Genomic DNA, 15362 nt, shown 5'->3' with positions numbered 1-15362 from the left:
GAAGGTTCTGAGATTGGAGAGCAGTCTTCTGCTCCTCTTGTGTCAGAAGCTGCTAAAGATGTGCCTGAGGCTGTTTTAGTGACCACTTTATCAGGAACTGGGCCAGCCACAGAAGAAAATGACCTTACACTACGTGATTTAGACCGTCAGTGTGCGAGAGTACCTAATTCCAAGGTATTGTTGGATCTGTCTACACGTCTGTCTCACCTAAGTCCTGCTCAGGAATTAAATATTAACAACCTTATTCGGGACTACTTGTCTTTATTTGGTGATACCCCATCTCGTACAACGGTCCTACAACATGACATTGATGTTGGTAATGCAGTGCCAATTAAGCAGCATGCTTATAGAGTTAACATGACTAAAAGAGATGAGATGAAGAAAGAAGTTGAGTACTTATTGGAACATGGATTAGCTAAACCCAGCTGTAGTCCCTGGAGCTCTCCTTGCCTTGTCATTCCAAAATCGGATGGTACCCCTTGTTTTTGCACTGACTTTCGCAAAGTGAATGCGGTTACCACTTCTGATTCCTTTCCGTTGCCTCGCATCGATGACTGCATAGACAACGTGGGTTCTGCTGCTTATGTAAGCAAGCTAGATCTCCTTAAGGGATATTGGCAAGTCCCTTTAACTGAGAGAGCTTCAGACATCTCAGCATTTGTTACTCCTGATAGTTTCCTACAGTACACTGTCATGGCTTTTGGATTGAAAAATGCTCCAGCTACATTTCAAAGATTGATGTCACTGGTATTGGGGGATGTTAGAAATTGTAATGTCTATTTGGATGATGTGGTCATCTATTCCTCCAGTTGGCCTGAGCACCTGTCCACTTTGACGACTGTATTTGAGCGCTTATCAGCTGCATCCCTCACACTAAATTTGGATAAGTGTGAGTTTGGTAAGGCCACAGTTACCTATCTTGGTAAGGTAGTTGGTCAGGGCCAGGTTCGGCCTGTAAATGCCAAGGTACAAGCTATTCTTGCCTTTCCGGTACCTTCCACACGCCGTGAGTTGCGCAGATTTCTCGGCATGGCTGGCTGCTACCGGTGTTTCTGCAGGAATTTTTCACAAGTAGTTGCTCCCCTTACCAACTTGTGCAGTCCGAAACAGGCTTTTATTTGGAGCTCTGCTTGCCAGCGTGCATTTGAGGGAACAAAAGCCTTACTGTCTAGTGCCCCTGTTCTTGCTGCTCCAGAGTTTTCTAAACCTTTTAAAATAGAAGTGGATGCCAGCGACGTGGGAGCCGGTGCTGTACTACTTCAGGAGGATATTCAAGGTTTGAGCCATCCCATTTGCTACTTCTCCCAGAGGTTCAACGCTCATCAACGAAAGTATTCAACCATCGAAAAAGAAACTTTGGCAAAGCTGCTGGCACTACAGCATTTCGATGTATATGTGGGATCCACCATTCTTCCAGTGGAAGTCTTCACCGATCATAACCCCCTCATCTTTCTGTCACGTATGTACAACAACAACCAACGGCTAATGAGGTGGGCATTGATCTGTCAGAATTATCACCTTGTCATAAAGCATAAAAAAGGGACAAGTAATGTGGTGGCCGATGCCCTTTCAAGAGTGTAACTGTAACCTCATTTTCATCGTAAACAAACTGGTGTTTGTTCTTATGGGTGGGGGTGTTACAGCATTGTGTTATACTCATTGTGCATTATACTCCCTTCCCAGGTGTTCCTTATTATGCTGATGTGTGGCAGCCTCCTCCAGCCAATCAGGTCTGGGAGTGGTTTTTAAAAGACCTCAGGATCTGCGCGTCTGGGCCTTCTGGCCACTTGCCATTCACATCATGTTGGTTTTGGTGCATCAGCTTATTGACATTGTGGGTTATATGTTGGGTATTGGGTTTCTGTTTAATATAACCCTGAGCTTTCTTCCAGATAGGCCTTATAGGGGAGAGCTGCCATTTTGTTTTATCATATGTGGTTCTTTTCTCCTGTTTATGTTAATATAGAGTAGGTTAGATGTAAGTTTGTACTTTGCTTTGTTTGGCGGGTAGGTAAGTTGTCCTTTTTGTTTTGTAGGCAGGGGTGTTTGTTTGTTATGTTGGCCTTGGCTCTCCCTGACGCAAATGGCTGTCTGGTTTGGAATCTGTGACTGTGAAGGTCTCTGAGCAGTGAATAAATGTGCCCAACTCTGACTTTTTTTCTCTGTGCTTTCATCTGAGGTTGTAACCTTGCTTCGTTAGGTGTTACTCCTTCTTAGGGACGTAACACCGGCAATGCGAACCGACCTCTGCCACCGGTCGTACAGGGACCGGACAGCTCGTACAAAGGGGTCTGGTACCCCATACTCCCGGAGTACCCCCCACAGGAGCCCCCAGGGGACACGGTCGAATGCCTTCTCCAGGTCCACAAAGCACATGTAGACTGGTTGCGCAAACTCCCATGCCCCCTCCAGGACCCCAGAGAGGGTATAGAGCTGGTCCACTGTTCCGCGACCAGGACGAAAACCACACTGCTCCTCCTCAATCCGGGATTCGACTATCCGGCGGACCCTCCTCTCCAGGACCCCTGAATAGACCTTCCCAGGGAGGCTGAGGAGTGTGATTCCCCTGTAATTGGAACACACCCTCTGGTCCCCCTTCTTAAAAATGGGGACCACCACCCCAGTCTGCCAATCCAGAGGTACTGCCCCCGATGTCCACGCGATGCTGCAGAGGCGTGTCAGCCAGGACAGCCCCACAGCATCCAGAGCCTTAAGGAACTCCGGGCGGATCTCATCCACCCCCGGGGCCTTGCCATCAAGGAGCTTTTTTTTCCACCTCAGCGACTTCAGCCCCAGAGATAGGAGAGTCCACCCCTGAGTCCACCAGCTCTGCTTCCTCATCGGAAGACGTGTTGGTAGGATTGAGGAGTATTCCCTCCACCGACCCACAACGTCCCGAGTTGAGGTCAGCAGCTCCCCACCTCCACTGTACACAGTGTTGATGGAGCACTGCTTCCCCCTCCTGAGCCACCGGATGGTGGACCAGAATCTCCTCGAAGCCGTCCGGAAGTCGTTCTCCATTACTCGCCGAACTCCTCCCATGCCCGAGTTTTTGCCTTGGCGACAGCTGAAGCCGCATGCCGCTTAGCCCGTCGGTACCCATCAGCTGCCTCCAGAGTCCCACAGGCCAAGAAGGCCCGATAGGACTCCTTCTTCAGCTTGACGGCATCCCTCACTGCTGGTGTCCACCAACGAGTCCTGGGATTACCGCCATGACAGGCACCAACGACCTTACAGCCACAGCTCCGGCTGTGACTCAATGTCCCCCGCCTCACTCGGGACATGGTTGAAGCTCTGCTGAAGGTGTGAGTTGAAGCTCGCTCTGATGGGGGACTCAGCCAGACGTTCCCAGCAGACCCTCACAACACGTTTGGGTCTGCCAGCTCTGACCGGCTTCCTCCCCCACCATCTGAACCAACTCACCACCAGGTTGTGATCAGTTGAAGCTCCGCCCCCCTCTTCACCCAAGTTTCAAAATAGTTTCAGACCATGGAGCCAGATCTGTTACAGATTGAAAACCTCCGTCAAGAACCACAATTCTAAAAAGTTCCTGGATCCAAACAGTGATTTGGATCACCACCAAAGTTAAATCAGTTCTCCCTTTTCACATTTCCAAGAACTCCTGAGAATTTCATGAAAATCCATTCATCACTTTTTGAGTGATCTTGAACACAAACAGATTAAAAACAGGATAAACGCCGTTAACACAACCTCCTTGGCGATGGGAATCCAGCCTCGGCTAAAAAGGGGATGTAGCCCTTTCATGCAATGGACAGTTTTCAAAGTGTTTATCATTAAGCAAGGCTGTTCATGGTATACCTGCTTTTGAGACACTACATTGGACATTAGTGAGTTGTGTCATATACTGCCACCTGCTGGTCAGACGGTGTAAGCACGCAAAAAATTCCTGAAAAACAAGATGGCCGACCTGAGCACTTGGAGATTTTCCCTTTGGAGTTGAAGATTCCAGTGATGTTAGTAAGATCATTTCACAGCTAAGGATACACATTGCTGTCAAAAATGTGAGTATTGATTATAGATTCGAAGTAATTTCTGATGAATCAGCTGTCCAGTCAAGTGGACATCATGCATCACTGGCTCTGTTGTTGTTTCCCCTTTGGCTTGTCCGTTCTGAAGGGGTCACCACAGCGAATCATCACCTGTTTTACGCCTTCCTGACAAAACCCTCTGTAATAACCCTCTCCAGCATGAGGAGCAGGACTCAAGCCGCCGACCTTTAGGTCACAAGACAAGCGGCTCAACCGCCTGCCATGCATCACTGGCTATGTTTTAACTTAATTCCATACTGTTACTCCGACTTTTTTGTTCTTGAAAATACATCAAAATACATTGTTACGCTGTAAATGACTTTTTAGCAATAAATAAATAAAATAAATCTAGTTTTTGTCTAGATTATAGCTATTCAGAGTACAGTTTGTGCCTATCTTTTGTACAGCCTAAGTGCAGTTAAGGGACAGAAAGTACTCTTGAGTCCAACCAGGATGGTGGGGGCAGTGAAGATGACCTGCTGCTGGAAAATATGGGACTTGTGTGTTTTAGCACTAGTGACTGTGGAGGTTCATCCAGAAAAACATCAGAGGATGTCCCAGACCTGCCCCACCTCTGAAATGCAAGACACTGCCTGAAGTCAGGGTTGGCCATGGAGACCACTGGCCCAAACCTACAGAAACATCTGCTGCATGGACGGGTCAGTACGTCTGCAGGCAGGGTCTTCGTAGCCCAAACACAGTAAATACTTCCACAAGCTAAAGCGTTGCCTCTGTGCTACACCTGAATGATTGCTTGCTGAGGCACGAACCTTTATTATTGAAAGTTTTTAGAATTCATATTAATTAGTGAATAATTAACGCCTAGCGAGTCAGTTTTATATCTGTTTATTTTCAGACAAAAGTCAGTTTAACAGTTTAGATGGAAGAAGGCGGATGTGGTAGTGTTGTGTTTTTGTTCCTTCTCTTTACTGATGGACTTCAGTCATCATTACACATTGCCTCTTTTAGTTTCACACACGAGAGGTTTGGTTGTTTGAAGGCCTGAATGTGCAACAGCTGAGACAATGAGGAGTGAGGAAATATGTTCTAATGTTTAAAAGCATCACACATCAGTGCAAGACTGTTTTTATGTTTATTTGTAGATTTTACACAATATACAGTAAAAGTCATTCATTTGTTCAGTACAAGTAAATAACACTAAATATTCTGATTGTCATACTTCATGCATGAACGGGCCAGACAAGACGCACATGAACAACTACTGGCCCATCTCACTCCTCCATTGAAAAAGCCGTTTTTTTTCTCTGCGAAATGATTTTCAACACAAAACAGCGAAGATGTCTTCCAGTCAGGTTTCCCACGGCAACATCATCACATATGTTTGTATGAAGATGATGGAAACATGTCTGTCTTACTTTTACTGGAGCTCAGTGCTGCGTTTCATACAGTTTAGCATGAAATATTACTGAAATGACTGGAGAACTGGTGGGTCCTGGTACTGATCTGAACTGGTTCTAAACATACTTAGAGAACAGGAAGTACTTTGTGTCAGTCGGTAACTTTATGTCTGCAGAAACACGAATTACATGTGGCGTTCCCCAAGGTTCCATCCTACATGTTCCCACTGGCACCGGTCATACAGAACAACATGGGTTACCATGGCTACACAGACGCCGTGCAGATTTATATTTATACCGACCTGGCAACCGTGACATCAGGGTGGAGCAACTGCTGCTGCATTAAGGCAGGAAGTACTCTGCCATCTGTGGTTACTCTGGTAGTCACCGAGGTAACCGCCGTTGCCAAGTTACTGTAGTTACCATAGTAACTGCACTGACTATGGTTACTATTGTTATTTTAGTCATTTTTTTTGTCATAGTTAAAATTGTTGGTTACCATGGTAACAGCATTAGTCACTGCTGTAGCATGGTAACTGTGGTTTTTTTATGGTTACCATAGTTACTGTGGTAACTGTTACTTTGGTAAACAAGTTTACTTATCGTAACTGTAATAACAGTGGCTTTTGTGGTACCTACCATAGTTAGTTACCATCATAACTGTGGTAGTAACTGTAGCGAGGTAGATACTGTAGTTACCATGGTAATCGTGGTGATTAGTTACAGTAAGTTATTGTCATAACTTTATTTTTTATATAATATTGTTCCTGAAATGGTAAATGAGGATTGCACCATGGTAACCGTAGTTACTATGGTAACTGAAGATGCAGAAGTGACTGGGGTAACCCAGGTGACTTACCATGGTAACGGGGGTGACTGTAGTTACTGTGGTAACCATGCTCTGTGTGGTGCAGCCGACTGCTGCAGCTCCGACATCAGATCTGCTGCTGGGGGATCGTTTGCTCAGCACAACAGCAGGTTATTTTTAGACGGACAACATCTCTACCAACCACACACACACACACACACACACACCAGCACGTGCACATGCATTCACACACATGCATACACACAAACCTCACTGCCAAGCGCGCACACGTGCACAGCTCACAGCCGGACGGCCGACATCATAACAGAGTGAACAATCTGAGAGAATACTGAAGAGAGTAAAGAGTTCTCCTCTTCCTCCTCATCTCTGCTGCTCTGTGTTCGCACAACGATGCGTGTCTAACACGCACATGCATGCGCACGCGCGCACACGTGCACGCAGGCATGCACACACACTGTCTGCTTCCTGTTGGACAGTATTGATGAACTCAGGATGATATCTGGGTGTTAGAAGATCAATGAAGCCTCCAGGTTCTGCAGGGTTCCACCGACCTGCTGTCAGCCAGCAGGATGACGTCATCGCTCATTCAGTCGCTGACTTACCGCCGGTCATGTGACTTCCTGTGACAAGTTGGCCAGGCGGAGATCTAAGTGACTTTGTGTTGACTGAATGGTCTGAGCTGTAGGTGCCACAGTGATGTCACCATCACACCTGTCCGTCTGCTGGCACACATCTGTGAGGGGATGATGATGATGATGATGATGATGATGATGGACAGGAGAAGACGGACAGATGAATAATGGAAGAAGAAGAGGGGAGGAGTCAGTAAAATCTGACATGCAGCACTGCTGATATTCTTCTCCGGTTTGGAGCTGATCTAATAATAAAGTGTTTCTGATGTTTTATTGATTGGTCGTCCTGCCTTCACATCACTTCTTCCTGGGAGCAGCCTGTGTCTTCATCACCTGGACACTTCCACCTCACAGCGACACCTGTTCACCTGCCACACCTGTAGATCCTTCCCAGGTCCTGTTCACACCACATTTTCACACAAAACCAAAACATTTGCGTTTAAAAAGCTCCTGAAAATACAAAACGGCTGAATGAAAGCCGGTCGCGTAGAGATATAACCCGATGAGTAATCAGATTAACACACAAAGATTTCTACCGCGTGTATACACCCGTGTATCTGATTCTGTTTGATGCATCTGAGCATGTGCAAAGAACGCTTCCATGTTTCAAACACTTTGTTATAAGACTACAGCTAATTAGCACCACATTAGTAGCTAACGCAAATACTGTAAAATTCCATATTAATAGCTAACAACAACACCACAAGCCCCCCATTAGCAGCTAACACCAAGATTGTGACCTTCCACATTAGCCACTAATGCATGAACTTCGTGCTTTTACAAATAGCAGCTAATGCTAGACTACAAACTCCCGTATTAGCAGCTAACGCTAGGGCTGTGAGCTTTCACATTAATAGCTAATGCTTGGAAGGATAGCTTCCATAGTAGCAGCTAATGCTAGGACGGAGAGCTTCCATAGTAGCAGCTAACGCTAGGACGGAGAGCTTCCACATTAGCAGCTAACCCTAGGTCAGCGAGCATGTACATTAGCAGCTAATGCTAGGTCTGTGACCTTCCACATTAGCAGCTACATCTACATTAGTAGATGTAGCTGCTACATCTACAGACGCAAAGACCACAAGCTCCCATATTAGCAGCTAAAGCCAGAACTGACAGCTTCCACATTAGCTACTAATGCTAGGTCTGTGACCTTCTACGTTAGCAGCTAATGCCAGGAGCTTTCACATTGGTTTCTAACACTATGGCTGCTAGCGTCCATATTAGCAGCTAACGCCAAGACCAGCCTGCAGGCTGCTGCAGAATGTTGGTCCTGATGTGTTTACAACAACACCTGACGGACTGCAGTCCTTGTGGGACCTGGTTGAGCTGGTCTGGTGTTGTGTGTCTGGCCAAAGTCCGAATACCCGATGAGTTCCAGACATGGATAAAAAGCTGAGAAGTTCTGGTTCTGGTGTAAGGAGAACCGGATCTGTGGCCTGACCCAGTCTAAGGTGCATCTGGCCCTGAAATCAGGGAGGGGTCTGCATCATCATCACGGTGGTGCTGCAGGAAGCTGACTGCTGTGTTTCTCTGTCCCGAATCAGTCTCTGTTTCCATGGAAACTGGTGATCAGCTGACCCAACCTGACCGAACCTGTTGATCTGCCCGTTGTAGGGGAGAGGGGAAAGGGTCGTTGCCATGGTGCTGAAGGAGCTTCCTGGTAAAAAGGCCTCCTCTGAAGGAGACCCCCTCGTCACCGTGACAACCAAGGTTGGCATGACAACCACGCTTGTTTATGTGGTTCCAGACATTTGGTGTCGTGCTTTGACTGTTTCTGTAGCTGGATGCTGTGTGTAACACCGCTCACACACGTGCACGCCAATACACGTCCCACACACACAACATTCATGTTTCTGTTTACTGTCATACGAGTCAGGAAAAGTCAGACTTCCCACTTTGCTTGCTACTGCAGCTTCTTGCTGGTCAAAATGTAAAACTTGCCCTCCAGGACAGCCAAAGAGGACATGGGACTGGTTTAAGCCAGTTTTGTCAGGCAGCTCATGTTTCATCAATCATGTGACAATTTCTGGTTTCTTCACCGTTAGTTCCATCCAGAATTTCCCTGACTGCCGCTTGTCCCCCAAAGGCCGTTGTCCAACAGCAGGGATGCCCTCTGAACCCTGAGACGATGCGAGGACGTGAAAACTGACTGAATTCCAGAATCCCTGAAATGCCGGGAGGCTTCTTCCAACATGCACCAACAGAATCAGTCATCCATTAGAGAAGCAGGACGTGTTGGTTCGGACGAGCAGGACGTGTTGGGTCGGACGGGCAGGACGTGTTGGGTCGGACGGGCAGGACGTGTTGGGTTGGACGGGCAGGACGTGTTGGGTCGGACGGGCAGGACGTGTTGGTTCGGACGAGCAGGACGTGTTGGGTTGGACGAGCAGGACGTGTTGTGTCGGACGGGCAGGACGTGTTGGGTCGGACGCGCAGGACGTGTTGTGTCGGACGGGCAGGACGTGTTGTGTCGGACGGGCAGGACGTGTTGTGTCGGACGGGCAGGACGTGTTGTGTCGGACGGGCAGGACGTGTTGGGTCGGACGAGCAGGACGTGTTGGGTCGGACGCGCAGGACGTGTTGTGTCGGACGCGCAGGACGTGTTGGGTCGGACGGGCAGGACGTGTTGGGTCGGACGGGCAGGACGTGTTGGGTCGGACGCGCAGGACGTGTTGGGTCGGACGCGCAGGACGTGTTGGGTCGGACGGGCAGGACGTGTTGGTTCGGACGGGCAGGACGTGTTGGGTCGGACGGGCAGGACGTGTTGGGTCGGACGGGCAGGACGTGTTGTGTCGGACGGGCAGGACGTGTTGGGTCGGACGGGCAGGACGTGTTGGGTCGGACGGGCAGGACGTGTTGGTTCGGACGAGCAGGACGTGTTGGGTTGGACGAGCAGGACGTGTTGTGTCGGACGGGCAGGACGTGTTGGGTCGGACGGGCAGGACGTGTTGGGTCGGACGGGCAGGACGTGTTGGGTCGGACGCGCAGGACGTGTTGGGTCGGACGGGCAGGACGTGTTGGGTCGGACGGGCAGGACGTGTTGGGTCGGACGGGCAGGACGTGTTGTGTCGGACGCGCAGGACGTGTTGGGTCGGACGGGCAGGACGTGTTGGTTCGGACGGGCAGGACGTGTTGGGTCGGACGGGCAGGACGTGTTGGGTCGGACGCGCAGGACGTGTTGGGTCGGACGGGCAGGACGTGTTGTGTCGGACGAGCAGGACGTGTTGGGTCGGACGGGCAGGACGTGTTGGGTCGGACGAGCAGGACGTGTTGGGTCGGACGGGCAGGACGTGTTGGGTCGGACGGGCAGGACGTGTTGGGTCGGACGGGCAGGACGTGTTGTGTCGGACGGGCAGGACGTGTTGGGTCGGACGGGCAGGACGTGTTGGGTCGGACGGGCAGGACGTGTTGTGTCGGACGCGCAGGACGTGTTGGGTCGGACGAGCAGGACGTGTTGGGTCGGACGGGCAGGACGTGTTGGGTCGGACGGGCAGGACGTGTTGGGTCGGACGGGCAGGACGTGTTGGGTCGGACGGGGGTTCCTACATGTCCCCCTTTCCTCCTGAAGCTTTAGTAACTCAGGCCAACCACCTGGACGACGTCACGCAGGAACAACACTTGCTCAATAGGGGGCAGTGTTTACCTAAACAATGTAAACGTGATAATTCAGGTCCAGGGCTGGAACAGAAACCCAGAACCAGAACCAGAACCAGAACCAGGTTTTCCTAAAGTCCTGCAGCTCACCTGTTTCCTTCCACAAACAGGTGAGCAGAGAGCTGCTCTGATTGGCTGGCTCTCGCCCGTCTGTAGATCACCTCGTTCACTTTCACAGCTTCTCTCACACACACTCTAACCGTGTGTGTGTGTGTGTCTGTGTGTGTGTGTGTGTGTCTGTGTGTCTGTGTGTCTGTGTGTGTGTGTCTGCCCTCCAGCTGGTCGGCGAGCAGCAGGAGAGTCGACCCCTGCTGAGTCCCTCCATCGATGACTTCCTGTCAGAGAGCCGAAGCGACGCCACTGCCTCCCGACTCCTCACCTCCAACACGGCAGGTAACTTCCTGCTAACTGTCCATCGTCATCCTCCTCTTCATCATCCTCCTCTTCTTCATCACCTTCTTCCTCTTCATCATCTTCATCATCATCCTTTCTAACAGTTAGGATCATTTCAATCAGAACCGGATCAATAAGAAGAGAAGCAGCTTGTCGTCAAAGGCTCGTCATCATTCCCTCCTCTTCCTCTCAAGAACGTGATGAACATCAACAGAACTGCAGAGACGTTCTGACGACTCACCTGAACCGCCATTCCTAACTTTCTGACTTCCTGTCGGCTCGTCTGTGTTTTCCCACACAAAACTCACCGTCCCCCAAAATCACCGTCCCCCAAAATCACCGTCCCCCAAACTCACCGTCCCCCAAACTCACCGTCCCCAAAACTCACCGTCCCCCAAACTCACCGTCCCCAAAACTCACCGTCCTACGAACTCACCGTCCCCCAAACTCACCGTCCCCCAAACTCACCGTCCCCCAAACTCACCGTCCTACGAACTCACCGTCCCCCAAACACACCGTCCCCAAAACTCACCGTCCCCCAAACTCACCGTCCCCCAAACTCACCGTCCCCCAAAATCACCGTCCCCCAAAATCACCGTCCCCCAAACTCACCGTCCCCCAAACTCACCGTCCCCAAAACTCACCGTCCCCCAAACTCACCGTCCCCAAAACTCACCGTCCTACGAACTCACCGTCCCCCAAACTCACCGTCCCCCAAACTCACCGTCCTACGAACTCACCGTCCCCCAAACACACCGTCCCCAAAACTCACCGTCCCCCAAACTCACCGTCCCCCAAACTCAGTCCCCCAAACTCACCGTCCCCAAAACTCACCGTCCCCCAAACTCACCGTCCTACGAACTCACCGTCCCCCAAACTCACCGTCCCCAAAACTCACCGTCCCCCAAACTCACCGTCCCCAAAACTCACCGTCCCCCAAACTCACCGTCCCCAAAACTCACCGTCCTACGAACTCACCGTCCCCCAAACTCACCGTCCCCCAAACTCACCGTCCTACGAACTCACCGTCCCCCAAACACACCGTCCCCAAAACTCACCGTCCCCCAAACTCACCGTCCCCCAAACTCACAGTCCCCCAAACTCACCGTCCCCAAAACTCACCGTCCCCCAAACTCACCGTCCTACGAACTCACCGTCCCCCAAACTCACCGTCCCCAAAACTCACCGTCCCCCAAACTCACCGTCCCCAAAACTCACCGTCCCCAAAACTCACCGTCCCCCAAACTCACCGTCCCCAAAACTCACCGTCCCCCAAACTCACCGTCCCCAAAACTCACCATCCCCAAAACTCATCGTCCCCCAAACTCACCGTCCCCAAAACTCACCGTCCCCCAAACTCACCGTCCCCAAAACTCACCGTCCCCAAAACTCACCGTCCCCCAAACACACCGTCCCCAAAACTCACCGTCCTACGAACTCACCGTCCCCCAAACACACCGTCCCCCAAACTCACCGTCCCCCAAACTCACCGTCCCCAAAACTCACCGTCCCCCAAACTCAACGTCCCCAAAACTCACCGTCCCCCAAATCCACCGTCCTACGAACTCACCGTCCCCCAAATCTCACCGTCCCCCAAACTCACCGTCCCCCAAACTCACCGTCCCCAAACTCACCGTCCCCAAAACTCACCGTCCCCCAAATCTCACCGTCCTACGAACTCACCGTCCCCCAAACTCACCGTCCACCAAACTCACCGTCCCCAAAACTCACCGTCCCCCAAACTCACCGTCCCCCAAACTCACCGTCCTACGAACTCACCGTCCCCCAAATCTCACCGTCCCCCAAACTCACCGTCCCCAAACTCACCGTCCCCAAAACTCACCGTCCCCCAAATCTCACCGTCCTACGAACTCACCGTCCCCCAAACTCACCGTCCACCAAACTCACCGTCCCCAAAACTCACCGTCCCCCAAACTCACCGTCCCCCAAACTCACCGTCCCCAAAACTCATCGTCCCCCAAAATCATAGTCCCCCAAACTCACCGTCCCCAAAACTCACCGTCCCCCAAACTCACCGTCCCCCACACTCACCGTCCCCCAAAATCATAGTCCCCCAAACTCACCGTCCCCCAAACTCACCGTCCCCAGAACTCACCGACCTACGAACTCACCGTCCCCAGAACTCACCGACCTACGAACTCACCGTCTCCCAAACTCACCTTCCCCAAATCTCACCGTCCCCCAAACTCACAGTCCCCCAAAACTCACCGTCCCCCAAACTCACCGTCCCCCAAACTCACCGTCCCCAAAACTCACCGTCCCCCAAACTCAACGTCCCCAAAACTCACCGTCCCCCAAATCCACCGTCCTACGAACTCACCGTCCCCCAAATCTCACCGTCCCCCAAACTCACCGTCCCCAAACTCACCGTCCCCAAAACTCACCGTCCCCCAAATCTCACCGTCCTACGAACTCACCGTCCCCCAAACTCACCGTCCACCAAACTCACCGTCCCCAAAACTCACCGTCCCCCAAACTCACCGTCCCCCAAACTCACCGTCCCCAAAACTCATCGTCCCCCAAAATCATAGTCCCCCAAACTCACCGTCCCCAAAACTCACCGTCCCCCAAACTCACCGTCCCCCACACTCACCGTCCCCCAAAATCATAGTCCCCCAAACTCACCGTCCCCCAAACTCACCGTCCCCAGAACTCACCGACCTACGAACTCACCGTCCCCAGAACTCACCGACCTACGAACTCACCGTCTCCCAAACTCACCTTCCCCAAATCTCACCGTCCCCCAAACTCACAGTCCCCCAAAACTCACCGTCCCCCAAACTCACCGTCCCCAGAACTCACCGTCCTACGAACTCACCGTCTCCCAAACTCACCGTCCCCAAATCTCACCGTCCCCAAAACTCACCGTCCCCCAAACTTACCTTCCCCCAAACTCACCGTCCTACGAACTCACCGTCCCCCAAACTCACAGTCCCCAAAACTCACCGTCCCCCAAAATCACCGTCCCCCAAACTCACCGTCCCCCAAACTCACCGTCCCCCAAACTCACCGTCCCCAAAACTCACCGTCCCCCAAACTCACCGTCCCCAAAACTCACCGTCCTACGAACTCACCGTCCCCCAAACTCACCGTCCCCCAAACTCACCGTCCTACGAACTCACCGTCCCCCAAACACACCGTCCCCAAAACTCACCGTCCCCCAAACTCACCGTCCCCCAAACTCAGTCCCCCAAACTCACCGTCCCCAAAACTCACCGTCCCCCAAACTCACCGTCCTACGAACTCACCGTCCCCCAAACTCACCGTCCCCAAAACTCACCGTCCCCCAAACTCACCGTCCCCAAAACTCACCGTCCCCCAAACTCACCGTCCCCAAAACTCACCGTCCTACGAACTCACCGTCCCCCAAACTCACCGTCCCCCAAACTCACCGTCCTACGAACTCACCGTCCCCCAAACACACCGTCCCCAAAACTCACCGTCCCCCAAACTCACCGTCCCCCAAACTCACAGTCCCCCAAACTCACCGTCCCCAAAACTCACCGTCCCCCAAACTCACCGTCCTACGAACTCACCGTCCCCCAAACTCACAGTCCCCCAAACTCACCGTCCCCAAAACTCACCGTCCCCCAAACTCACCGTCCTACGAACTCACTGTCCCCCAAACTCACCGTCCCCAAAACTCACCGTCCCCCAAACTCACCGTCCCCAAAACTCACCGTCCCCAAAACTCACCGTCCCCCAAACTCACCGTCCCCAAAACTCACCGTCCCCCAAACTCACCGTCCCCAAAACTCACCATCCCCAAAACTCATCGTCCCCCAAACTCACCGTCCCCAAAACTCACCGTCCCCCAAACTCACCGTCCCCAAAACTCACCGTCCCCAAAACTCACCGTCCCCCAAACACACCGTCCCCAAAACTCACCGTCCTACGAACTCACCGTCCCCCAAACACACCGTCCCCCAAACTCACCGTCCCCCAAACTCACCGTCCCCAAAACTCACCGTCCCCCAAACTCAACGTCCCCAAAACTCACCGTCCCCCAAATCCACCGTCCTACGAACTCACCGTCCCCCAAATCTCACCGTCCCCCAAACTCACCGTCCCCAAACTCACCGTCCCCAAAACTCACCGTCCCCCAAATCTCACCGTCCTACGAACTCACCGTCCCCCAAACTCACCGTCCACCAAACTCACCGTCCCCAAAACTCACCGTCCCCCAAACTCACCGTCCCCCAAACTCACCGTCCCCAAAACTCATCGTCCCCCAAAATCATAGTCCCCCAAACTCACCGTCCCCAAAACTCACCGTCCCCCAAACTCACCGTCCCCCACACTCACCGTCCCCCAAAATCATAGTCCCCCAAACTCACCGTCCCCCAAACTCACCGTCCCCAGAACTCACCGACCTACGAACTCACCGTCCCCAGAACTCACCGACCTACGAACTCACCGTCTCCCA

At 52.0% G+C, this 15362-nt stretch overlaps 1 protein-coding gene across 1 annotated transcript in view; it reads left to right on the top strand.

Moving 5' to 3' along the window:
- Nucleotides 1–15362, top strand: part of LOC306758899 (PEX5-related protein-like) — a 72101-nt gene that overhangs the window by 19118 nt on the left and 37621 nt on the right. Inside the window, exons 2-3 of the mRNA XM_079244324.1 lie at nucleotides 8483–8578; nucleotides 10801–10915. Of these exons, the coding sequence (XP_079100450.1) occupies nucleotides 8483–8578; nucleotides 10801–10915 (211 nt within the window). The remainder of the gene's footprint in view (nucleotides 1–8482; nucleotides 8579–10800; nucleotides 10916–15362) is intronic.

The sequence above is a fragment of the Telmatherina bonti genome (assembly GCF_933228915.1).
Source record: "Telmatherina bonti genome assembly, chromosome: 7".
Classification (NCBI taxonomy): Eukaryota; Metazoa; Chordata; class Actinopteri; order Atheriniformes; family Telmatherinidae; genus Telmatherina; species Telmatherina bonti.
The sequence above is the reverse complement of the archived record's forward strand: the minus strand, read 5'-3'. Positions and strand labels throughout refer to the sequence as shown.